The following is a 27,093-nucleotide window of genomic DNA, read 5'->3' as shown; positions in this document are numbered from 1 at the left end:
CTGGATCATTTGGAACATCTAACACAAGTGTCCATGCCGCTGGCTAAGACACTGCGGATGGTGGATCCTGAAATGGAGCTGTGTTGTGATCGGTAGAACAGAAGCACACTTTTCATATTCTTCTTTTATTGACAGTCAACTCCAATGACAAGCTACTAGTTTGGTGTCTCTGGTTTTAGTCATGTAAGTGCAGTGCAATGCCTCCCGCTGTCACTACTGCTAGTAACGGTCATGGCACTGTTGAAATTAATTGTAGGCACATAAACTCACTTAGTATATACTTATTTCATCCTCGCAACAACGCAGTGAAGTATGGTTATAATCTCCATTTTACTCCTTTGAAAACCAACTTGTTTGATTAGTTAAAATACTTCCATGTTTGTAAGTGTGAGATCTGACATTGTTTTAAGGAAACCTATATCTGCGGGGTTACAATCCCTTTCTTGCTATATTTTTCAGATTGCAGTCAGATACTTTGTTCTTTACAAATGGAACAAAATAGAAACAGACGCTTAGATACAGAGAACAGACAGCGTCCAACCTGAGGCGTTTGGGGGGCTGGGGGAAAAAGGTGAAGGGCAGAGAGCACAGACGGGCAGTTACAGAGCCGTCGCGGGGACGTAAAGTCCAGCCCAGGGAAGACGTCAGTAATATTGGGAGAGCTATGTAGGGGGCCAGATGGGTCCTGGGTATAATCCGAGGTCCAGTCTGTAAAGTATATGATTGTCTAACCACTGTGCTGTGCACCTGAAAGTAATACAAAATAATATTGAATGACAACTGTAATTGAAAAAATTTAAAAATCTTTCAATAGCACTAAAAAGTAGGCTAAATTCTTTGATAGAGAATCTCCAGAATTGGAAACTAGTAAGGTCATTTAGATTAGAAGAACATACTTTCACCTAGGCATCTATTGGAAAGTACAGAAGCCCATGCAATTTAGAATGAGATAAATGTCCTTTTAAGGAGTCTATCTGTATTAGATACATTTGTATTCCCTTTTATTTACCTTATTATTTTTTATTTTTTGAATTGCATTTAAAGCACTAAAGAACAATGCCTAACATCTTACTCTATTTTTCAAAATGTCAAGTCGACATTGGGTTAACCTTCAATTACAGGCTAATTCTGAATCTCCTGTGAGTGTTGGAATATTGTGTGCACCGATGGTACAGAATTATTTTTAGGCTCATTAATGAGAGTAAAGCAAGACAGCAAGCAAGCAAGCAAGAAAACAAAAGAAAGAAAGGAGGGAAGAAAGAGAAAACCAGTTATGTGTAATAAGGCAGTGTGAAAACCTTTTTTTTCTAGTGAATATTCTACATATATGAATAAAAAACCAATTTGTCAATATATTTTCTTGTTTTCAATTCTACTTGTCTGACAAAACAGTTAGTTAAAGCATAAAGAGACATTATTGCATACATAGATTGATGTACTATTTTCTTAAAATATGCCGCAGTCTGTCAGAAAATCTGTATTCAATAATAATGTGGGATCCATTCCATAGATTTTGCTAGCACATTAGCATTACACTACATACTACTATTACTATTACTACTACTACTACTACTACTACTACTACTACTACTACTACTACTACTAATTCCAAGTAGCTCAGTTGGTTAGAGCATCATCCCGATACACCAAGGATCCACGTTCGATCCCTGGTCAGGGAACACACAAGAATAAACCAATGAATGCATCAAGAAATGGAACAATGGCCCTGGCTGGTGTAGCTCAGTGGATTGAGCGCGGGCTGTGAACCAAAGTATCGCAGGTTCGATTCCCAGTCAGGGCACATGCCTGGGTTGCAGGCCACGGCCCCCAGCAACCGCACATGGATGTTTCTCTCTCTCTCTCTCTCTCTCTCTCTCTCTCCCCCTCCCTTCCCTCTCTAAAAATAAATAAATAAAATCTTAAGAAAAAGACTCATAAAAAAAAGAAATGGAACAATGAACTGATGTTTCTCTTTCTCTCTCTTTCTCCCCCTCCCCCCTCTGTAAATTCAATTAAAATTAATAATAATCGTAATAATATTCTGGTACTGAAGAGCTGTTATCTTTCATTGTGGTAACACACAGCTGCAGCTCGGTGGTGTGGAAGGGCAGAGGTCTCCACATAGCACAGTAGCTGCCCGAATTGTTTCCGGGCAGTTTGGCAAATCTCATCAAGTCCTCCAGATTGAATTTGAAATGCGCTCCCACATGAGAAAAGATAGCGCTTCGTGTACTAGACTCCACGGTTCCAGCTTGATTTTACACAAATTTCTGCAAAAAGCCATTGACAGTCGACACTAGATTATCCCTCAAATAAAACTCTATATATTGTATTGGAAAATATCCTGTTCGGACAAAAATTAAAGTGTATTTTCCAGGTAGTTCAAATAGTCTTGACAGCAGACAATTTTAGCTTCCTTAACAGCTTCTGAAAAAAGCAGCTCTGTCTCTCAGCATAGAAGAGGCTCAGTAATACACACTTTCTCCAATTCTCCTAATTTGTGGGCATTCATGGTGGATAAAAATGTTGTTCACTGACATCTCTTATTCTGGGGAAATATAACAGAACCAATGTCATAGCAGGTATCAGCATAATAGTTTTCTCTAGGTGCTAAATAGTTGCTTCAAGAGCACATGGTAATTTACAATGTCTACTAGCTTGATCTAGTCTTGGACACATTCTATTCCATACATGCAGCCTTATTTTTTTTTTTTTTGGTCTTTGTACAAATGCAAGTCATCCCTGGCTGGTGTAGTTCAGTGGATTGAGCGCGGGCTGCGAACCAAAGTGTCACAGGTTCGATTCCCAGTCAGGGCACATGCCTGGGTTGCAGGCCATGACCCTCAGCAACCTCACATTCATGTTTCTCTCTCTCTCTCTTCCTCCCTCCTTCCCTTTCTAAAAATAAATAAAAAATAAAATCTTAAAAAAATGCAAGTCATATGGACAACTTTAGACCCAGCAGCAGTAACTATGAGCCATCTCTCCCAAGTGGAGTAAAAGATAGTATTTTATATTGTTCATTTAAGTTACATAAATATGTTCATGTCAATAGTATTTGACTAAATTGACTATCAATACAACTCTAAATCGAATTCACTTCTATCGTTATTTGAATTTTGGTTCACTCGGTTTATGACTGCAAAGAGTTAGAAAACTTGAGCCCACTGAAAGAAATGTGAGCAGTTTAGTCAAGTAATTAAAAAAGGTAACTTGTTCAAATGGGAAGTTTTAAATCAGTTGATGAACTGTGTAATGTTCATCAAGAACAAAAGCATCTGATATTTGTCTGTCCCTGACTTAATGTCACTTAGGATACTACTGTCTAGGAGAAGAAACTAAAATATTATGAAAATATGTTCCCTTATCCTGAATTCCACTTCGAGGTAAAGGAAACACCGAATAAGTGCAAGAATATACCTCAAATAAAATATGTTATATGCACTGTGGTGGCCACTGAACGGCAGATGAGTGACAAGAATGCGCTTAGAAACAGTAGGTACAGTCCACCATGAGGCAGCGGTTTATGTGGCCGTATGTGCAGAATGTCAGGATGGGTGGGGTAGGACAATTGGGAACATAATTACAATTATAGCGTTTTGGACTACAAATATGGCCGACAAGGAATATGGCCGCCGCTTGGACTAAGGAAGATGGCGACTGAACTCTGACCCGGAAGAGGTGGCTGGCATCAACCAGGAAGCACCAATGATATGTGGCCACTTTGTTCACCAAGAACCAATCCTTGGCTCCCGCAGTGAGTCAAGCCAGATAAAACCTTCACCCTTTCCCTTCTCCCGACCGGTCTTTTCTCAGCTCTTTCTCTGTACGGGCGAGCGAAGAAACCCACACCCAGGAGCTTAAACCTCCAAAATAAAGCTCACCTGCCTGTTTTCATGGCTAATTGGTTGCTTATTCCTCGGCGGGGTCTAAGAAAACCTTACACAGAATTGTTCAGCAGATCACGAAAAATACCAACGTCTTGATATTAGAAAACAATGTGATTTGTGGAACTTGAGATAATGTAGGAGAAAAAGAAGGCTTTAGAAATCAAAACATAGTTGGAAAGGTTACGGAGAACAGGGAACCCTAGTGCACTGTGGGTAGGAATGCAGACTGGGGCAGCCACTGTGGAAAACAGTATGGAATTTCCTCAGAAAATTGAAAATGGAAATGACTTTTGACCTTGTGGTTTCACTGTTGGGGTTATACCCTGAGAACCCTGAGACACCAATCCAAAAGAACCTATGCACCCCAATGTTCATAGCAACAGCATTTACAATAGCCAAGTGCTGGAAGCAACCTAGGTGCCCATCAGTCAATGCCCATCCGATCAAAAACCTGTGGTCCATTTACACGATGGAATACTATGAAGCAGAAGGAAAGAAGGAGGTGCTACCCTTTGTGACAGCGTGGATGGAACTGGAGAGCAGTAGGAAGTGAAAGACAAATACCATATGATCTCACCTATAAGTGGAACCTAATCAACAAAACAAACAAATGAGCAAAATAGAACCAGAGACACGGAAATGAAGAATAAGGTGACAGTAACCAGAGGGGAGGGGGAGGGGCATAACAGGGGAAAGAAGGGGAAGGGTCGTCAAGGAACCTGTATAAAGGACCCACGGACAAGGCCAAGGACAACGGAGGGGAGGGGAGGATTGAATGTGGGAGGGGTGGGTAGGGGAGGGGAGAGTAATGGGGGGGCGAAATGAGGACAACTGTATTTAAACACCAATAAAAAATGAAAAAAACAAGCATTTGGTGAACTTAGTTGAGACCGTTTTTCAACGGTCAATGTCTAAATGATGTTCTTGATGTGAGAAAAGTTTAAAAGTCTATTCTCGGGCATTCTCTCAGCATAGTTCTGACCCCTGCTTGAAAGGTTGTGCGTAGGACATGAGAAACCAGCCATGTTTGCTTTCTCTTCACCTGCACTAAATGTTCACATACACATGGTTAGTGTCCCAGCGAGGCTGAATTTCTGCTGGTGTGCATGAAAATTGGTAATTTTTAAATTAGCAATTAAAGCAGTGTGTATTCTCTGCTAGAAAAAGCGGTAATAATGGAGTGTTGTAACAGCCCCATGCACACTGAATGCATCTCTTAAAACATTTTATGTGTCACATAAAGAGGTTTTATATGTGAAATGGTTATGTCCTAGGCAGATAATGACATTTCTTTTAAAAGGTTTATAGCTAAGAAAGTTCAGTAACCTTCTATTACATCGCAAACAAGACATCAAGGATTTGTGGGGGACTGTTCCTATTTCAACAGATTACTCGGTAACAGTCACTTGAATAATGAATGCAGAGTAAAAGATCAAAGATTCACAGTTCACACTCTTTAGGGAACAGCAATATAATCTTGGCTTTTTGCACATTTTGTAAGTGGGTCAGAGAGAACTCACACATATCATCCATCTACAGGGCTTTCTGTGTGGCGTGGCCGGCATCAGCTCGCTCTCCAGCTCCCACAGCCTTCCACTCACCCCTCAGCCCTTTGAGCTCCATCCACCCAGCTGGCTACCTCGCACTCTGATAATTTTTCTGAAATCTTTCTGGTTTGGCGGCACTTTTATTTGCCTAGTAGTACTACAATATAGCCACAGGAAGAGTAAAAATCTTATTCAGCTATTATGTGTTTGTAGGTTTGCAATGAGTGTGTTAAACACACTGTTACGCCTTGAATAGGCAGAGTGTCATGAAGCCACACTGTTTCAGTATTTCATTCAGTAACAATGAAATATGGGGAATGAGACATTCCACGGTTGTTGTTTGGGTCCACGTAAACGGGCACATGAATATCCTTACTGAATAGCTACACCTGAAATCTAGGTCTCATCAGAGTCTTTGAAATATTTCTACATTGAAAGGTTGTGAAGACAATCTGAAGCTCATTAACTAGGAATTGAATAAACACCCTGAAGACACGAGCTGTCTTTTTGGAAGGTTTTAGATCACTCACAGTCACGTGTGCATATTTTTCAGTAATGTTGATTAGTCTCAGTGATAGGGGACTCAAGACTTGGAAAATTTTAGCTTAAGGTAAAAAGTCATGCGACTAGCAAATAATGCGTATGTTAAAGCTTTTGTTTGAGAAACTACAGATAAGGCCCATCCTGGCTCCTGGGAAAAGCAGCCGACCTCCTGGGGACACTAATAGAAGATTACCGCCTGGGGACATCCGAACCTTTGTTCCAGGGAAAGCAGACCACCACCCCCACCTTTCCCCCTTGGAAACAGCTAACTGCCCAGGACAGGAATGTTGCAGCTTCTGAATCTCACAGCCCTCACCGCACCTTGTATGTCCTCCCCCACCCCCTTATAAAAGATGTGGCCTGGAAAGAGAAGGGAAGATGGTTTGTTAGGGTATGAACCCGCCATCTTCTCAGATCGCCGGCCATCTGAATAAAGTGCCCATAAAAGATTCAATCGTTGTCATTGCTTATTGGATTCGGTAGTGACCGGCAGCCCGAACGCCGGTGTCTTTTCCTGTCACCTCAGCAGCAAGTACATTACTGGTCCCTTCCTTGTTGTTTCTGGGGCTAGTGGTCCTACAATGGCAGGTGAACTACCGTATTTTGCTGTGTATAATGCGCACTCACGTTTTGGGCCCAAACTCTCAGGGAAAAAATATCTTTCATTTTAATTTTTTAAATTCAATTATTTATTTATTTACATTTAGAAACAAAATCGATTATCGTATTCCAGGATATTATTTTGCATCCGGATATCGTTATAGCTTTCTAAAGTGATATTTTTAATGCATAAGCATAAATAAAAGAATTAAAAACATTTATATAGTTACTGAAGTAATACTACCCATGTATAAGGAGCATCCTTATTTTTCCCTTAAAAATTTAGGCAAAAAAAGTCTGCATTATGCATGGCAAACACTATATATTGACCTCATAATGAAATCATGGCACTATTTTACTAAAATTCATGAAAAAGACCAACCAATACAACGTTTTTCTCAATGAAACGTTGGTTTTACTATAGAGGCATCGCCCCAGAAAGAAAATCAACTACATCTAAATTAAAACCAGCACAAATTGCATAAGGTACGCAGTTCTCCAGTGTGAAACACCAAGTGTCTCATAACCAAGGGAACTGATGGGTATCAGGCCAAGGGGGAAGCAACTGCACTAATGAGCATTTGTTACCGACTTCCTTCCCAAAGCCCAAGGAAAGCCCCAGTCCTTGCCCATTAAGAACTTTTGTTTACTAAGTTTGGCCTCCGTGGTTTCCGCGAGTTGTGAGTTTTTCCCCAGCGCTGGTGGCCTGTTTCGCCACAGCCACTGCAGTTTTCATTTTACAGAGATGGTAGCTTATCATCAATAAAAATGATACACGGCAGGTTCCGGAGTTGCACAACAAACAGTTCCCGGCAATCACCTTTATTACGGACTGCGAGACATTTGCTTTAATGGGAGCGATTTACAGCGTTGCGCTCGCTCGCCACGGCTCACCGTGGACAAGACTGAAGGGCGGTGTGTGAGATTGGCGCTTCTCCCCTTCTTGCTTCCAGGAAAAGGAGGGCAGCCTGTCCTGTTAGCACGGACATGCACTGTTTGAAGCATTAAGCACCTCAAGGAGAAACCCGGCTTCTAAATCATTGTTTAAAGTGTATTTGGATAACAATAGCTCTCTTTCATAAATAATAAAACAAGCTGTTAGAGAGTATCTGAAAAATACTTCGGACCAAGAAAACAAACATAACGGGACCCGGGATGGCATTAGAACAAAATAAAAATGCAGTGGCTTCTCCAACCGCCATAAGATCTAAAAAAGGGCAAAACGTGGGAATGGTCCAAAGCACTGAAATAAACAAGAAGCCATAATATTTTGAAGAAAGTTTAGATGTATTCAAGAATCTTCTGTAATGGGTTATTATGGCAAACTAAGCTAGTTCTATGAGTTTGAATGTTTGGGTTGCATATCTGTTTCCCTTACTATCCAGTCAGGTTCTTTTCTTTGAAAAATATTTTTAAGATTTTATTTGTTTATTTTTAGGGAAAGGGGAAGACAAAGAGAAAGAGAGGGTGAGAAATAGCAATGTGTGGTTGCCTCTCACGTGCCCCCTACTGGGGACCTGGCCCACAACCCAGGCATGTGCCCCGAACGGGAATTGAACCGGCCACTCTTTGGTTTGCAGGCCAGCACTCAATCCACTGAGCCACACCAGCCTGGGCTCCAGTAATTTTTAATTAGGCTTTAAGTGTCCTTTGAGCTGCTGGCTGGTGTTGAATGCCAAATAGCCCATCTCATTCCGTTAGACCTTTCTGTCACCAAACACAGAGTCCAGTACGCTGAAACTGGTCCACTGGTTTGTGAAATAAATGACATATTTTCATGAAATATTTACTAGGTTTCAAGTAGTGTGTTAGGCATAGGCTAAAGGAACTTATAAGACATCTTAAATTATTCATTTTCTGCATCTCGGGATTGGACTGTAAGCTCTCCCGCGTTCACGTCTCTTAATTCAAAGCATTCAAGTTAATCCCGGCAACTTCTTCTAAGTAGTTCGAGTAAATGAGGAAGACTAATTTCACAGTCATCCTCAAGAAACCAGGCAGAGGATTAAGAGGACATTTATAAGCCTCTGGAAAAATAATACCTGGGAATACATTTTCAGACATTTCCTCGTGCTGTTCTGTGAGTCAAATAGCGTACTTGCCCATCTTAATGGTGGGGGGCGCCATACGAGAAGTAAATGGTCACAAAATAGAGACTTTCAAATCTCAATTTCTACTGATAAATGTCTCAAAATCCAACTGAGCCACCCTCACTAACTTTATTGGAAAAATGCACATTCAGAAAGAAACTCCTTAACCTTCACTATAACTGTGGCTTAGTAAAGAGGGATGACGGTACTACCGAAGATTCTACTTACATTGCACTCTTGCGTGCAGGTATTTTGCATAGAAATACACAAAATATTTTATTTTTATTTTTATTTCATTTTCTTTCTTTTTATTTTTTTTAAATTTTATTTATTTCTTTTTAGAGAGGGAAAGGAGGGAGAAAGAGAAAGAGAGAGAAACATCAATGTGCGGTTGCTGGGGGCCATGGCCTGCAACCCAGGCATGTGGCCTGACTGGGAATTGAACCTGCGACACTTTGGTTCGCAGCCCGTGCTCAATCCACTCAGCTATGCCAGCCAGGTCATTTTCTTTATTTTTAATGAATGCAAATGGAAATTTAATTTGGAGAAACTTTGAAGATGAGAAAGCAATAATGATATAGCCATCTTTTGTATAGTAATCACTGAATTTCACCTTATGTAGTATTCATTTTTAGTATACTTTTCCAATTCCATTGTTCCCCCACACCCTTATCCACTTCCGCTCACCCCGTCCAGGAGTTCTTTGCGTCATCCACTTCCATGGGTCCAATCTATTTATCCCCTTTTTCTATGCATTAATTAATGCTCGTTTTAGTCTCAAACCATAAGGCTTAACATGTATAATTCAAGAGTTTTGAATGTTTGAAACACTCAATGAAAATCCTATGGATGTTACTACTATAAAGCTTCTGAAATTATCAATATTAGAATACTATGAAAACACAGAATCATGGCAAGAAAAAGCAATGACACACGTGACTGTGACTTGTATATTCAGGAGAGAGTGGAAAACAAACAATACATGATGGATTACCTAAACTTTAGCTCAACCAAGAAGAAAATCATAAGTTGATGGGAATGAACATGGTTTGTTAATCTAGGAGTTCAAAAGAGAGACGTAAGGCAATATCTGTATACCGAGAGTATTAGCAAACTTTATTAGGAAACATTATACAATCAATTCCCTGGGGAAATTTCTCCTGCTAGTTACTTTCAGAAATAAAATGATAGGAATCAGGAAGGTGAAAGCAAAATGCTTTCCACTCCTAAAAGAAGGCATTTCCTATTTCAAAGGTATACTTCATTGAACAGTGACGGCATCTATGTATATGATAATCTGAGTTTTGAATAAGAGTGTAATGGTTCCCATTGTTTGGTTGACAAAAGAGATACATTCTAATCAGAGCTCTATAGACTTGGGGTATGGCTTTCAGTGTATCAGTTGCTGAGTTAGTCATAGGACAAAAAAAAAAGGCTTCTACATTATGAACTGACTCAGATGTCATTGCTTGCACAGAAGCAGTGACTTTCAATAGCTGTTGGGAATGGAAAACTGCCCAGTCTGGGAAAGAGTACAAATGCAAAAGGCTGAGCTTCTCACTGCACCTAAAACTATTGCAAAGCAAAAGGTCTGGGAGGAGTGTATGTAATACCCATACGAGTGCCACTCAAAAATACACCTTTTCAGTGCTTTCCTCTTTTGTGCTGGTTTGAATAAAATATATTGCAAAACCTTTTAAAATCTTGACTTATTTTACTGTAGATGTCACTGTCTCTTCTTTCCCAGACACTCGGAAAAGGGCAAAGGGTGAGAATGAATATGTATGATTTTAGTACGGAACGTCTTCAACTGTGCACCACACACAGAGTGAAACATCTGTTTCTCAGAGATAGATCGGGTGAAGTATGATGCTCCAAGGCGAGGCAGTGGTAGGGGTGAGGGCTTGTAACATTTTCATGGTAGGTTCAGAGCTTTTTTTTTTTGTTCAGGACGACAAAAGGGATGCACCGTGGTCACATACCCCCATTTTTGTTTTTGTCTTGCATGAAGAGGAAAGAAAATAATGTTTTCAAAGAAGAGTCCAAATTGGAAAGTTCAGCCAAATAGGAGCTTACAGAAAAGAAAAATAATCAAAACATCGTTTTGCAGAGGAAGATGTCTCTCAACATTGATTTTCCCAGAATACTTCTACATACACAAGAGAACAGGATTAGAACTTCCTGAATTAAGTCTAAGGTGTAGGTCACCTTTCGTGACATGTGTTTCTCTCTGTTTTACATGAATTCAGAGGGTCGTGCAAAGATTCTGAAATCCCTGGATAATGAGCCTGTCCTATTATATTATTACCATACTCTGCATTTTAGTTAGGAAAATTAGAAATGAGTTTTCTTTGGAGTAAGTCAGTTCTCTTAAAGTCCTTCCAACATTTGGAAATAAAACTAAAAGTAATAGACTAAGTATTTATAAGCAGTGAAGCATGATATTATACTAAGAATTGAGGAGATGCAGAAGAAATACACATGCCATTAACATGATTCACGATGTACGTATGAACAGGTCACTAGAAGAAAGTGTCCCAGAAAGACTGAGGCATGAGCAGCGGTTAGAACGTCAAATGTAACAGAAAGTTCTGGATGGACTAAGCAGGAAATCTCAGGCAAATGATAAAAGCATTCTATTTTAGTTGGCAGGTAAAGATAGTAGATTTTACCAGGAAATGTGTAATGAAAAGATGCAGTTAACAGGGGGAGGTGTCTCCTTCAATGTATTCCTGAATGACAACAATATCTAAAGAGTTTACTTAAGGGGGGTACTTTTCTATTTCATATTTATTTCCCTTGACAAATGACATTTATATGTATTTTTAAATAAAAAGGGAGTGGCATGCAGAAAGAGACTCAAGAGCTAGATATTTCAATAATACGGAATAAATGAGGGACTAGAAAGGAAACGAATTCTGTTGTGCTTAGGACTTAAAGTAGTGTGTGGATAGTTCAGTGTTGCAAATTGTGAAGGGAACTGGAAGGTGGTGGAAACGTTTTGGGATGTCACTCTTAAGACTCGGGGTAGAGAGTTACTGAGACGAGTAGACAAAGACATCTGAACAATTCCCAAAGCTTAATACTACGCATGTGCAGTAAGAAGTGGGTACAGTGTCGAGGGACCAGGCAATTGGGGCGGGGCGAGTGAAGGGAAATCTCAGGTTTACCAGACGGGACGATACAAAGCAGATAATGAACTTATAACCATAAAAAGGGAGGACAATGTTTCAGACCATAACACCCGTGTAACCATAGGAAAGTAAGATCCAGGAATGCAAATTTGCATGTTTGAGGGCCACGGAATCAGCAAAAACAGTACCCCAAATCCACAAAACCAAACTGACACAAACAAACATGCTAGACGAAACGGATGCAGACGGCTACATTAGCAGGTGCCAGCGGAAGTCTTGAACAAGCATATTGAAGCCGAATCCAAAGAGGTAAAAGCAGAAGTGTCCAAGTTCTTTGCCACTGTTTGCCACTGGCCAAATTTGCAGTCATGACCCATTGAGGGAAATAAAGAATCTATTCCAAGGCAAAATAAGAAGCTGTTATGACAGTAGAGAAGACTTCACAATATACCTGCAATACCACGTCCCTGGAAGAACCTACTGGGGGACCGGCGTGGGAAGAAGGTTACTTTGCCGATGCGTCTTGGAGCAAAGGATCACACAAATGACAGGAAATCGCTTTTGTGTGTTTTGCTGCTGTGCTACTGCTCCCGTGACCCACTTGCCACTTCATAAATTCACCTCAGGCAAATGTAAAGAAATAAGAAACACACTCCTTTGAGGATCTGTCAGCACAGGGTCTGCCACCTTCATTGTAGCACTTGGGTGAACACAGTCTGTACAAGACTGGCCATTTGCGCAAACTCTGTGGGCAATTTAGGCTCAGGCTTAGCTGAAGGTACAGCGATCTTGAAGAAGTGGGTCTACACAGAAATGGTCAGGTGGCGGCTACCGAAAGGAACCCGTTTTTGTCTGAATGAGAAGTGGTTTTTTACACGTCAACCAGGTTCAAACATTTGTACTTCTCTCTTTTAATTGTATGCAAACATTGCTTACATGAATGCATCCAATCACAGGTGGCTGTGTGTTGACATACCTACCCCCCATTATCTCTTAACTGACTAGTGAAGCAATGAATGAATTATGGAGTGTATCATTTGCTTTTACTCTACTTTTTGAATGCCACCAGCTTCTCTGAAATACAAAGAGTCTTATAGGAAGAAAGTAGAAAACAAGTGCCTATCTCTATAAATTAAACTTCTGATTTGGAATATGGAAGTATGTCCTTTGGTGTTTTAGAATCTAAAAGGCAATAAAACACTCATTTACATACTCTATTCTTAGCTTAAGAGACTATGTTGACCACTCCCCCCCTTCGTTTTAACAAATGCAGGATCCTTATATTTTTCACTTATTCTGAATTCAACTGAACATGAAAACCACATTTTATAAGATATATTAACAAAACCTAAATGGGTGAAGTTCTGGAGTTCAAGAGATTAATTCAACTTTTTATGGAAACATGTGCAATAAAACCAAAGTTAATGAACATTCTGACAGAATATACTTAAGGTTTATAGCTTCTTGAATTCAATATCCAAAATACCCTTCAAACATGTACACAGAAGCAATGAACCAAAAGTAAAGGACATCAGAGGACACACCTGATCTGCTTGGTCTATGGTAACCATATTATATCAGCTTCGATATAAATGTGTACAAACTACCGAAAACTGCTTTATGATGTCTCTGTGGTATCATCATAGTGCATAGAAATAAAAAAATTTAAAAACCTTATTCGTTCATAGACATCTTATAACATTAATATATTTAATAGCACTACTAAAATAGAATCAAACAATTATTTTGAGATGGATTTGTTTTGTGACTTCAAGTTTTTCTCTTGACATTAAAAAAAAAATTATTTAGACTTAGCTGGTGTGGCTCAGTGGACTGAGCACCAACCTGTGAACCAAAGGGTTGGCCGTTCGATTCCCAGTCAGGGCACGTGCCTGGGTTGTGGGCCAGGTCCCCAGTAGGGTGCGCTCAAGAGGCAACCACACATTGATGTTTCTCTCTCTCTCCCTCCCTTCCCCTATTTGTAAAAATAAATACACAAAATCTTTTTTTAATAAATATATTTTTTAAGATTTTATTCATTTATTTTTTATTTATTTTTAGGGGGGAGGGGAAGGGAGGGAGAAAGAGAGAGAGAGAAACATCCATGTGTGGTTGCCTCTCACATGGCCCGCACTGGGGATGTGGCCCACAACCCAGGTACATACCCTGACTGGGAATCGAGCCTGCAATGCTTTGGCTTGCAGCCTGCACTCAATCCACCAAGCTACGCCAGCCAGGTAAACAAAATCTTTAAAAAAAAAATATACTGTATTTTCTCCATTCCATTTATCCCCCTTATACCCTCTTACTGGGGTTCAAACCATGGTTCCGCTACCATTGACATGTTTTACGTTAAATTTCATGACCCAGGGGTTTTTGGAGGAGGAAAATGAGTTCACCCCAGAGTGCTGTATACACAGTCCTTATTTTTGAAACAAAGACATCTCCCTCTTTATAGAATAGCTATGCTAGATAAAGTTGCCAATATTTCTGTTCTTCCGAATTCGAACTTTTAAATAACTGAGCAACATTTCTAAATGTGCCACAATGGTTGTGAATGTTATAACGTCTACAATCTGGAGGAGAGTTCTACCGACATTTCTCTGCCCTTGCCTCTCTCCTTTCAACTGGAGAACTCTTCTGTGATCTTTTGCTTTCTGGGAGGGGCTGATTCTCAAAAAGTCATCACCTCCAGGCCACCGCGATAAGATAGTTTGGGCAGGCATTTGAAAACTCGCAGAAAGGTATATTGACTGAACACTCTGTAGGTTTAGTTTCTCTGTCAAACATTCATGAAAACTCACTTTGACATCCTAGTCACGCTCCAATTTTCGGGCAGTCGTCACACCCGGTAAAGACACGCGGGGCTAACAGATCACTCCTGTCCCAGCGCAGACACATTTTTCACAAAATCCGAACCCTCAAACTAGAACAGGACAATTCATCTTAAATATTGTACTCACTTGTCAGCAGAAATACAGTTACGGTACATTTTGCTTTCTAATATCGACCGCAGTGAAGACTCAAAGCATTTGATTTGCAAAATACGTTACATCAGAATCTTAAAGAAAATGCATTTCTTCCAACCCAAAAGTATGTATATTCTAGGAAAGAAATGTCAGCGAACAGTGGCCGTGCCATTTCACTAATGAGGTCATTAAATTTTAAGAAAATGTGTAAGGCTATACATTTTTGACAGCAGAAAACCAAAGCTTTCTCAAAAGCCACACTGTTCATATATAGATGTAAGCAGAACGGAAAATCTGCACATTGAAAGATGAGATTCTAAAGCCCAGGTTCTCAGAGAACATCATTTTGCTGATGAGGCCCCTTTAGCGTAGGTACAGTATTTTCCCTGTGACCCTATTAGACATCATCACGGTACATAGTCACTCACTTTTGCTGTCACCGCTGAATTGTGAATTGATGCCGAAATGGTTTCTTTTATTGCTCAAATTTATCATAAAATAACTGCATTACCAGAACATTCACAAAGTGATGCTGTCAGCAGTATGGTAGTTTGGCACCGTGGGGACAGAGAGCGGAGGTGAAAAAGAAAAGGAAATCAGACTTGAAAATCGCTTCCAGGGCTGTGTGAGGGATACAAAATATGGACACAGCTCAGCTTGCGGCGTTTTTGTTACCACAGCAGGTGCCAACGAAACTCACTACCGAGTTTTGAACGCCATGTAGTAGCTACCATAGCCTGGGACGTTGAAGAAAAAAAATAGCACAACATATTTTGAAATCAATTCTCTTTGAAATGTACAATCTTACCTTTCCTGCCTTTTTCCCCTCGGATTTCTGCTGCTTTACGATAAAAGGGAGGCAGAGGAAGCAAAGGAAAACAAAACAGAAACACACATCAGCTCCAGTTTGTTATTATTGCAAGGACATTTAAAACTGTTCTCACTGGCTGAATTCTTCAGTGGTTTCAGGCAAGGCATATAACAACATCGTAAATGTCATGCAATGATACGAAGAGCCGTATGAACAACTGATCACCATCAAAAAACGAAGTTTTACGCTTAGTCAACAGAGGCATCGACCAAGAAAAGGCCAGGGACACATTGTCTTATTATGTCACATATTTTACATCCATTTGTAAATGGATGGTCCTTTCTCTCCAGCATAACACATTTCTTCATAACAACTAGGCTCGCTGGAAATTCAGGAATTAAGAACAAACGATAAAATATCTACACCGCATTGGGTGCTGTTCTCTGCATGTTCAATGACAGCCTTTTTGAAGTCATCCTGGTAAAGTTAGCTTGTTCATTGTCGTTTACAAACGTGTTTTCCCCCATTCAGTGTCAGGAGACAGGTTAAATTAATTTTCAAAATTCCAGAAACATCGAAGTTACTCGTGCTTAGAGGGTGGTAAAGGAATGAAATGTCTACATTTCCAGCGAATGAGACTCTCAAGTCCTCTCTCCCCAAGTTTTATCCCAGCTCCTCCTACAGTTACGCAAAAGTTTCTTTGAGAGCATTCTGGGTACAAAGAATCCCGGGAAAGTGGGGTGGAGGTGGGGTTGATTTTGAAATAGGGTAACTACAAAGAGAGATACAATTAATATAATAAGAGGAGGAACATCTATTTTCTATCCTATGGCATTTTCCCAGATCAAGAGGGTGTATTTTTTTTCCTGCCACTTTACTATAACTTGAGTTTCCCAAATTGACATTGAGGCAAATGTCCAAACATGGGCAAAATTCTATTATGTCGGGAAATCAAACTGTGCTTGTTTTCCTTCCATTTTGGGTAATTGTTTTAGCTGATGATGTTCACATTGTCCTTCTGTGATCAAATTCAGCCTTTGCCGGCTCAGTGTTAAAATTCTATTTAGCTGTAACCTCTTTCAAGAAAGTGTCCTTGAATTGTAACATCTTTAAACAGTCGGGGTTTATATCTCTATTCTGAAGGATAATTCTTAAATAACAGGTTTAAAATGGGAACTTTCCAACCAAAATCACCTCATGGATGAAAGAAACAAAATAAAACCCAAACAAAAAAACAACAAATGTTTTCCATATCTGAGAATATAGTATTTAAAAAACTCCATTCTTTACTTTAAAGAACCATGATGGATCTTTCTGTAATTTCAACTCCTTAACAGTTAAGGAGTAGTTACATTTAAGTAAATATTAACATGAAGATTGAATATATACTATATATGATAGTTTAAGCATATAAATATCGGTGAACATGAGTTTGACACCCCTGATGTACAGTATCAGAACAAGAGTCAGATGAACAGTGGGGTGGGGGACACTCCTGATGTACAGTATCAGAATAAGAGTCAGATGAAGTGGGGGGGAAAGCAATACTTTATTCTATATTCATTCTAGAATGGATCTAACAAAGCTAAACAGGAATAAAATATTCTTAAAATGATCTATTACGGGCGATACCAGATTCTCAGGCTTCCACCAGAAGCCAGGGTCTACTGAGACACAATTGCACTTCTCACACGATCTTGGCAGGTAATTCAAAACCCTAAGCTTGCGTATACGATGACAGTAACAAAAGTAATGCGACAAACATATCCGCTTTCTGAAAATATTGTGTGTCAGTCAAAAGAACGTTTCATTTTTCAGTGTGTGAATTTTGCGGACGGACACCTTTGTTTGCTGCTAAAGACGGATGCAATTGTCTCCCACGCCACCGCCACTGCAGATCACAGCTCACGGGAACGTGCCTGTCCTGGGAAACGTGCGAACCTGACTGAGAACAGTGAGTGGCGTCTATGAAAGCGTGTAGATGCTCGCAAAGTGAAGATCAAAGCAATAAAGTGACTATGGGAATAGACATCAGAGCACAAATGACCTTCCGTATTTAGTAGAAGGAAAATACCCCTTCAAAAGGCAACAGCTCCTGGAGTGCTTAATTCTGGGAATACATGTTTTTTTACCTTAAATCAAAGTATTATCAACCAATATATGGTAAGAAATAACAAATAAAAAGTGAGCTATGCGCTTGCCTTTATGTCAAATGCAGGGATAGGCAAATAAATATTTTAAAGTAGTATTTACTGGCTCATAAGCATGGAGGTCAAAAGAAAGTTAAATGTTGATATATAGTCCTCCTACATATATACTCCTTTAGTATATAACTTTCTAACAGTGACCTGAAGCTAGGATACACTTGTATTTCTTTTAATTTATTACTAAGCTTTAGTTGTAATCTCATGTTATCTAGCCTGTCACAGATTAAGTTATTTTAACTCTATGATACACACTATCATCTTTTACTTATTTCCTAAGTGGGAAGAATATTGTCTTCTGGTATTATTATATGGTTTTCCCAAATTCTTAGTTGATTACTGATAGATTCTGTTCAATTTCAGACTCCTCTAGTGACTCCATGCTTTCAGTGTCTTTTAACTTAGAAACCTGTAACTTAAAGCCCTTACTTTGTTCCCAGTTGAATTCATTATTTCTAAGCTTCTGAGGTTTCCCTAAATCTGTCTTGATATTATCAACTCGCATGCAGCATATCATCTATCTTACAGACAGCAGATGCTATCTTCCAAAACTGTGTGTCCACCCGAAACTCTTATTTGGAGCTAGGGCCTTCCCAGGTGAATGGAAGCTCTTGAGATGAAGTCGTTGTGGATTTGGGACGCATCCAGTGACCGGTGTCCTTCTAAGGAGAGAACACACATGGACAGAAAGCAGGCCGTGCGATGACGGAGACAGAGACTGGAGTGTCGCGGCTGTACCTAAGAATGACAGAGATTGCCCCGGACCACCAGACGCCGGAAGAGGCAAAGATTATGGCCTGGGGATCCCTTTCCATCTCAGGAAAAGAAGGGGCCGGGGTAGGAAACGTAAGTGTTGAAGATGCAGGTGCAAGGTCTGGTTCCCAGTCATTCATTTGTAGAAATCTACAACTGCAATTTTGACGACTGTGACATTTTAACTATCATGATAGGCATGTAAGTAACACGCTAGGGTGACAAGGAGGCAGAGAGTTGTGTAACAATCAATCTGAACTTTTCAGTCTGTAAAATGGAGAGAACGGCAACAATTCACGTGCCTTCAACAAACTTTTTTTCTTCTAGAAAATTCTGTTTCTCCCCGTCCCTCCCTTCTCCTCTCCCAATTACTTTTGACTTCTACTATGTTAAGAGTCCTATGAATCAGACACTGTCTTATTTAATATACATTATCTTAATCGATTGTTGAAATAGTTCATCATGTGTAATACAACTATCCTATTTTTATATGTGTGGAAACTGAGGCGTGGAGATTTATACTGTTTGCCAAAGTTGTGTCGAGTGTAAATTAGGAAATAAATATCCTTTTCATTGGGGCCTGTTATATAGCTTAGATATAAATGCATGAAAAAGAAATATTACCGTGCCAGGAATTAATGGGCTATGTACCCCAATATCTGGCAATATTGATTTAAATTGTTTGCTGTATCACGTTAGACAGTGTATAATGTGTGCCGTAGAATGTCCTCTCCCAGGGAATAAGTTCCGTTCACTTAGTTATAGCTGTAGCAGAGACATAAAGGGAACTTAATTAAAGGCACAGCTTAATATTTACCAGAGCCCCAGCCCAGAATCTGCGATGCTGCCAGACCTCTGTAATGCAGAAATAAAAGCGCTCCTCCTGAGTGATCCACGAAGTCTTGAATTATCAAAGACTCACATTAAAACTGCATAAGACAGGGTCTGCGCTTTATTTAAAAAGGCATTTCATTCCCCTGGAGGCTCATCCGCCTCAGGCATCTTCCCAGTATTTAGGTCTAAAGTATCTGAAATATTTTAGGCTTGTACCTTTTTTACTGCTTGGTGAATCTATCATGTAGATTTTTATTTTTCCCCCAATTTACCACCCTGACGTTGCTATTTTCAGCTCGCAATTCGACATAAAACAGCAGATACTCCCATTTGTCTCTGCGGCTGAGTCTCTTCACAGCAGAGCTCTGCACTGAGGACGTTTTTATTTTTATGATTGGTTATTTATCGTGAGTAGTTTTAGAAGAATGAGAGAGTTGTCACGCTGTGAAGCTTTAACTGCGCAATTTGATCCGTCAACAAATATTTATCGAGCACCTACGGCTTGACAGGCCCAGTCCGGGGGATCAAGGACTCTGGAAGTTCATGGTCTGCCTCCGAATTCCGCTCCTCCGCTTATCAGCGGCGTGACTTTGGACAAGTCGCTTAACTACTCTGTTTGGTACTCGGCTCTGTGTATGGGTCAAACACCACTGTGAAAACCAGCAGCTACATTACACGGTGTACTCAGTGAATACAGCAAATCGCTGACCACACTGCCATGTAGTATTCCTTATTATCATCATCATTATTTGAATCATGCACGGTCGTTGAGACCTTGCGAACACGATGATAAACAAGGAAGGATTTTATAATTCACTGACCAAGTCAGCTACGAAAAAATACTGAGAGATGATCCATGAGTTAATCCAAAGTGCCTTGGCCATGGCTGGTGTGGCTCAGTGGACTGAATGCCAGTCTGGGAACCAAGGGGTTGCCGGTTCGATTCCCAGTCAGGGCACACGCCTGGGTTTCTGGCCAGGTGTCCAGTAGGGGGCGCGTGACAAGCAATCACGCATTGATGCTTCTCTCTTCCTCTTTCTCAGTCTCTTCCCCCTCTCAAAACATAAATCAAACCTTTGAAGAAAAGTGCCTTGAGTGGTAGTAAAAGACTATGACAGAGAAAACTCTTGCTTTGGGGTCCCCGCGTGAATCACTTCCTCATAAAAATGAATTCTAGAAAACTGTGTAATACTGATCTACTTTGCCTAAAACCTATAAAATGAAGTCCTAGTTTTAAAAAAAATCAAATATTTATGGTCCAAAAGTGAAAAGCCAAGTTTGGTAAGGGCCTTAAACAATTATAAATCTCCAAAGCCACATGATTTCATGCGTGGCCCTTACTGTTAAAGCCACAGTGAAACAATGGTTTGTATCTTGGGTTCCTGGGATCCTGGGTTTGTATCCCGGGATCAGTGTTCATTGTGGCTCATCTTGAACAGAAAGACACCCCATCAGCACTGAGGATGCAGTGATTAATGGAAAATTTGTGGTAATTCCTTCAGATATATGCCTAAAGTCTCAACTCAGCCATGGACCCACATTATTAAGTGATTAAAGTAATTGTAATTTCCACCCTTTATTCACATTCATCATCCAGTTAGCATTAATCATGGTACGCAAAGAATGGCAGCACACAAAATATTTTATAACTATTACTATATGGATAGATAGCAAAATGTAAAAATGGGCTAAGGGAAGAATGTTTGAGATAATAACCCAGACCAACAGTAAATCATTAGGAGTGCTGTAACAACATCGGGTTTATTTTTAGAGGAAGGTCAAAGTTACCCACGGGGCACCAAGACGGTTTTTGCTTCCACTGCTTCAACTTCCTTAAAGGGCACAGAGCCCATTTGTGTCGGATAACCTCCAAAAGTTCCAACAGAACGGCACGGTGTTCCTAGGGAAGTCACCACTCGGAATTTGTGACTGTCACAAGGACACGTTTCCAAGTTAGAATATCAGTGTTGCTATAATAAGGCCATGGTTAAAATAAGCAGCATTTGAGGTAGCCACACTTCTCTGGAATGAGGAAATGTGTCCAAACAAGAGTCAAGCGAAGGGGAAAGCTGTGCTAGTTGAAACTTTAAAGAAGAATGGGTTGCAATTATATTCCAAGAGAAAGAGGGGAATGCTTTCCAATCCATTACCCCGATAGCAAGACGAGACAGAAAGAACACTGCTGGCCAGTATGTCCCCTGAATGCAGAAGCAAAAGTGCTACACAAAATTTTTGCAAAGCAAAATCAGAAACGTATGAACGTATAGAGCATTTTTGGGGAGAAAACGAATCTACCCCATAAACAAGGTAAGGAGGAAAATCATATGGTTCTGTCTCCACTGATGCAGAGAAGGCATTCGAAGAAATCAATACCCACTCAAGATATAAAAAGAAGACACCACAGCAGATTAAGAATGAGAGGGTGCTACTTCCATGAGATGATAACCCGCACATACAAAAAAATTTGTACCTAACACCATATTTCAGTGGAGAAGACAGAATGCTATTTCCTTAAACCGGAGACATAGTTAAATGGAATAACATGGGGAGAACCATTGTACCTGACATTGAACCCTACCATATACTTGCGGACTTTTTGACAAATATTTCTGCAGCACCTGAATGTCTATAGGCAAAAATAATGAATACTGACTTAAACCTCACACTTCAACAAATCTTAATTCGAAATAGATCATGAACTTCCTGTAAAACAAACTTAGGGATTTATAGATAAAATATAAAAGAAAGTTTTAAGGATTTAAAGACTAGGCAAAGTGTTTGGACACATAATACCAATACCACAATCCCTAAAAGATACAACTGATTAGAGTCCAAGGGGGGTCTCACAACCTCGAGGCCTAACCACGACAGTCACAACATGGGCGACACAAACCTTCAGACTTGTCACTTGTTTTTTTAAAAAAAATGATAAGGGATGATGAAATAAGATCGAACCAGGAAGCTGGAAAGATCTCATCATGGACACCATGCGTGCTATAAGGGACAAGATTAGCTATACTGAGAAAAATATGTGGTTTTTCATAAGTCACCACACAGCATTTCTTTGAGGATGCATTCATTCTATTCAAATTTTATTTCTTTTGTGTAAGAGGAAATGATATGGTAGGTGTCTACAGGCGTTTTTAGAGCCCTGCTCATTTCTGTTGGTCCTCAATAAGCATTAGCGCCAATGGGTCTCCCTTATCGCCTGCTGTGGGTGACCCTAACTTATAATAACTCTGTTCAAAATATGATGGAATTTTTTACGACCCTTATTCTCACTTATATTTCAATGCATACTATTAAAATCTGTGCCACTTTATCATCGCTATTTCGATATCAGCTCTTGCATAGAATCACATGAATATACACTGAGCAACTTTCTTCTTCGGCATTAACAATGCGTACACAAATTGTCTTCTTACTCATAATTTGAAGATTTTTACTGAGATGAACAAAAAGGAATAAAAACCCTAGACCAGAATTAAACTGGAGTTGTCTGACATGGAAATGTTTGTAGCCTGGTTCTAGGTAAGTGATAAACTTGAAGTGATTGAGAAATTTCACTGTTAAAAAAATAGTAATTCTACAGCAACTTCAAAAAAAAAACAACAACCTATCGTTCTACATTAGCAGAGACACATGTTTGACCATTGTGCCTACATTATGAGTAGGAAAATTAACCAAATGCTTCTTTAAAAGGTAAAAATATAATTTAGAATCCAAGCTCTAAAATTTAAAGGGTAATGGGTGAATTTTATTACCTAACTGTATTTCCCTGAAATTGTAACAATGTTCACAATTCATGATTACGTTATGCTGCTTGCATCTCCTGATCCATGTAGCCGTTTCGAAGCACAGGCTCTCTTGAGCTGGGGAAAGGAAAGGGGATCAGACAGATCCTGCACATGTTAAAGGCCACGTCAAGTATCAAGAAGTCACGCATGGATTCCAGAGTTGTACCCTCAATTCTACACCCACAAGGAAATAAACTCTGCAAACAGCCAGTGTTCGTAAGAGTTCTTTGAGCCCCGGATGCGAAGTGCAGCCCTCCTGAAACTGTCAGATAGCAGCGTGTGTGTGTGTGCGTGTGTGTTTAAGCCACTGGGTAATGTGTTGGCTAGTAATAAGAAAGTAAGACATGGCCATACAAGTCTTCCCCGTAACATTATTTCAACTTGGTTGTATGTTTCAATCTGCTTTTAACTAAATGGTGAGATAAGAAAAAAGCTGAAAGGGTAAGTGACGAAGAAACGGCTCATTCATCTGCACAACAATAAGCTTTGGTCTCAGTGGGAAAACAAAGGGATGCTACTGACCAGCCTTCAGCATAATTCATCTGCGCATGTACAGAAACAGGTAGTGGCAGGCAATAAATAACTATAGGGTATGGTGCCTGCGTTACATTACAACGTTCAATCATACGGTTGGCTTAGGTAATGGATGAGCTAAAGGCTAGCATAGTAATCTCCTCGGTTGTCCGGAAAGTATCCAGCCGAGCTGTATGAAAAATGGAGACACTTACTGAAGAACAAACAAGATACAAGAAACAGTGTACACAGGACAATGACACCTCAGTCCCCTTCAAAGGAGGCACCTTGGGACCTCACACAGTTCTCCCAATCCCCATCAGCTGCCCCGTTATAGTTTCCTGAATCTCATGGATGGTCTGAAATCTCTTCCCTTTCAAAGGTGATTTTAGTTTTGGGAAAAGCCAGAAGTCACAGGGCACCAAGTCTGGGCTGTAGCGGGGCTGAGTCATCTGGGGGATTTGATATTCTGCCAAAAAAAAAACAAAACTCTGCACGAGACGTTACGCATGAGCGGACACACATTGTGTGACGAAGCTGCCAATCACCAGTTGCCCACAGCTGTGGCCTTCTGAGTCATCCCAATAGTCGTGATTTACAGTGGAAGTTGGTCAGGTCATCTAAGCCAATGTTATCTGTATTTCTTAGGAAAACATCCGCCCTGGCTGGCGTAGCTCAGTGGATTGAGGTTGGGCTGCGAACTAAAGCGTCGCAGGTTTGATTCCCAGTCAGGGCACATGCCTGGGTTGCAGGCCACAGCCCCCAGCAACCGCACATTGATGTTTCTCTCTCTCTCTCTCTTTCTCCCACCCTTCCCTCTCTAAAAATAAATAAAATCTTTTTTTAAAAAAGAAAGCATGAGTACAATCCTCAATTGACAAGTTGTTTAGATGCAGAAACCCATAAAAATTGGTTCGAGCCACGGCAAAGCTGGATTCCTCTCCACGTGATCCCGCTACGCAGGTTTGCACATTGATTCTTTAAAGAAATTGACCCTCACTCTTTCTTTCCCCCCTTGTGGAAGACGCGATATAAAACAGCATTGAATGGTGAGGGGCCGTTCTGCTGGCTTGATGAAAGCTCTGGGGTTGCAAAGCCAGTTTCTACCACAGCGATAGTCAATAACCAAGTCCAGCTGCAGGGAACTCGGACAGGTCACCCAAGCTACCAAAGGAAACCCAGCGAGTTCAGTAACACTGTTACAATCAGTGTCTACAATGGAAGAAGCACGAGTTCTTTTTCTACAGAAACACATGTTCTTTTGAAACCCGTCTTTTGCTTTTCATTAGCATAAACTCTACAGCATTGGACAGACTGTTGCGTAAAGCAGTCCTATTAAACAAACGAGAAAAGACGGGTACCGTGTGACTCGGTACTAAGTAAGACAATAGGAGGAAGACGTAAAGATCATGAATGAGGCAGTAGTTTCTTACCATGGTATAATGTTGCTAAATATAAGGAAGCAGTCCACAGTATGAGTCCTTACCTAAGAGAGTGCAGCAGAGGGAAGTGTTATGTGGGGGTTAGGGAACCCGGAATGAAAAGAAGCACCAGGTAGGAATAGGCAAGGAGTTGGGGTGGAGTCAGATTTTAGTACTATGTGTAGGGAGTCTCTGAATGACATTGGAGTCTCAGCCTTGGACTTATGTCTATGGGGTCTGCGAGAGCTTCTAAGTAATTCCACCAGAGAAAGGCAATCATACTAATGGGCAGTGGCACGCACTAACCTTTACAGAGCTGCCAGCAAGAGAGATATTGCATATTTGTAACAATTTCAGAAGGAATATTGCAATATTTTATATACACAGGGCTTTGGGGGTAGCTATCAAAATTTGGGAGAACACGCAAGCGACAAAATTGCTGAGTGCGCCATCTGGTGGTTCCGAGTGGTATAAGGCAACGTAGACTCCAATGGAGTGCTATCAGCGAACCGTTCTTGTTTTGCGATCTTCCTTCACAGTTGTGTGATTTTCATAGTATTTTTGTGTCTGTTGTCAGTGACCATTGTATTCTATTCTTTTTAAGAGAAATGAACACAAGGAGCGCAGCTTTCATAATGTCAACTGCGATACATCTGTCGTATGTCATCGTTCCTGTTAAACTACAGAAACTTTGCAGCATTGACACCCAATTTGTGCAATGATGATGCGTCGGGCGTAGATCATGGTCAAGGAATGGGTGTCCCCCACATCTGTCTTGGCTCACAAACCTGCCACTGTGTTTGGATGTCCACGTGGACCTTTGCCTCTCTCATATTTCCCAAGTCTCCCAGTGTGGTGGCCTACCTCGGAGATTGCTCTACATGGTCACATTGGAATACAGGGAGTCTCCTTTGTTCTTTTCAGCCCAAAGAGGCATTTGGGAGATTGCCCATGATTCCGCCATGACCCTTTGCACAATAATCCAGCACTATGGTTGGGGACCTCCCATGGTCATGTGGCATCCTGGGGAACAAGTATAGCTTACTAACATACGTCCATAAGAACCTAAAATTGGCACACGCCTACTTTTCTTTTATCTCACTAACGTCGGCACACACCAGGTGATGTGTTTTGTTCTCGGTGCAAACCTGCTGCCCCGCACGCACGGTTAATGCCGTGTATTCAGCGGCAGCGCATTTGACTCAAAGGGCAAAGGCAAGCATATTAAAGGCCCTGCAGGCCTCGAACAAATGACCTTCCTGGCATTTGGTTTCCCGGTGCTACAATGGAATTTCCCCAGTTCGCCCGTTTAGCCCCCCACGGACAGTTTTATTGCTGTTATTAAAATGGTTTGAAATTATGAAAAAACAGGAGCGGAAATGTTCAAGATGCCCTTTTCTTCCTGATAATCTGGCATTTTTTTCCCCCCTGAGATCTGCGGCTGTTAAATAGCAAATAGTACACACAAGCATTACAATGTTTTCATGACTGAGGTTTTTCTCCCCCTTGCTCACTTTTTTACTTAGCAAAGCATGAAAAAGAGTTGATTTTGATTTCTCTTCTAGTATTTCACAATGGGCACGTTTTGGAAAACATCCTGAAGGAATAAAACGCTCTTCTCTACCAAGGCCAAGGTATCTATTTCTACTGCGGACGGATTCGCAATGGGAAGTGCAATGTTTATTGAAAGCTGCCTAGCAACTCCGACCTCTGAATTCAAACCCTGATGACCAGTTCAAATAAGCTGTGGGGCATCATGGGAAGGCGGGACCGGGCTACTCCCCCCTCCCCTGTCCTGGGAATGTGTGTTCTGTTCTGCCGGCAGCTGCCCAGGGACAGTCATGTGTGGATGAGACCACCCAGCTAGCAGCTGTGGCTGAGCCCATATCTCAAAAAAAGAGCTCATATTTCCTGCTTATGACTATTACTCTTCGAAAACACTTTCCTTACACTTACAAATGAGTTGCAAATAGTTTTAGCGTGAATG

At 40.6% G+C, this 27,093-nt stretch overlaps 1 protein-coding gene across 1 annotated transcript in view; it reads right to left on the bottom strand.

Moving 5' to 3' along the window:
• The window catches only part of PCDH11X (protocadherin 11 X-linked), a 388,563-nt gene that overhangs the window by 155,679 nt on the left and 205,791 nt on the right, over positions 1 to 27,093 (bottom strand). Inside the window, exon 7 of the mRNA XM_045847395.1 lies at positions 15,582 to 15,611. Coding sequence (XP_045703351.1) covers positions 15,582 to 15,611 — 30 coding nt within the window. The remainder of the gene's footprint in view (positions 1 to 15,581; positions 15,612 to 27,093) is intronic.

The sequence above is a fragment of the Phyllostomus hastatus genome, unplaced genomic scaffold, assembly GCF_019186645.2.
Source record: "Phyllostomus hastatus isolate PE091 unplaced genomic scaffold, TTU_PhHast_1.1 phas_contig_551, whole genome shotgun sequence".
In the NCBI taxonomy this organism is placed as follows: Eukaryota; Metazoa; Chordata; class Mammalia; order Chiroptera; family Phyllostomidae; genus Phyllostomus; species Phyllostomus hastatus.
The sequence above is the reverse complement of the archived record's forward strand: the minus strand, read 5'-3'. Positions and strand labels throughout refer to the sequence as shown.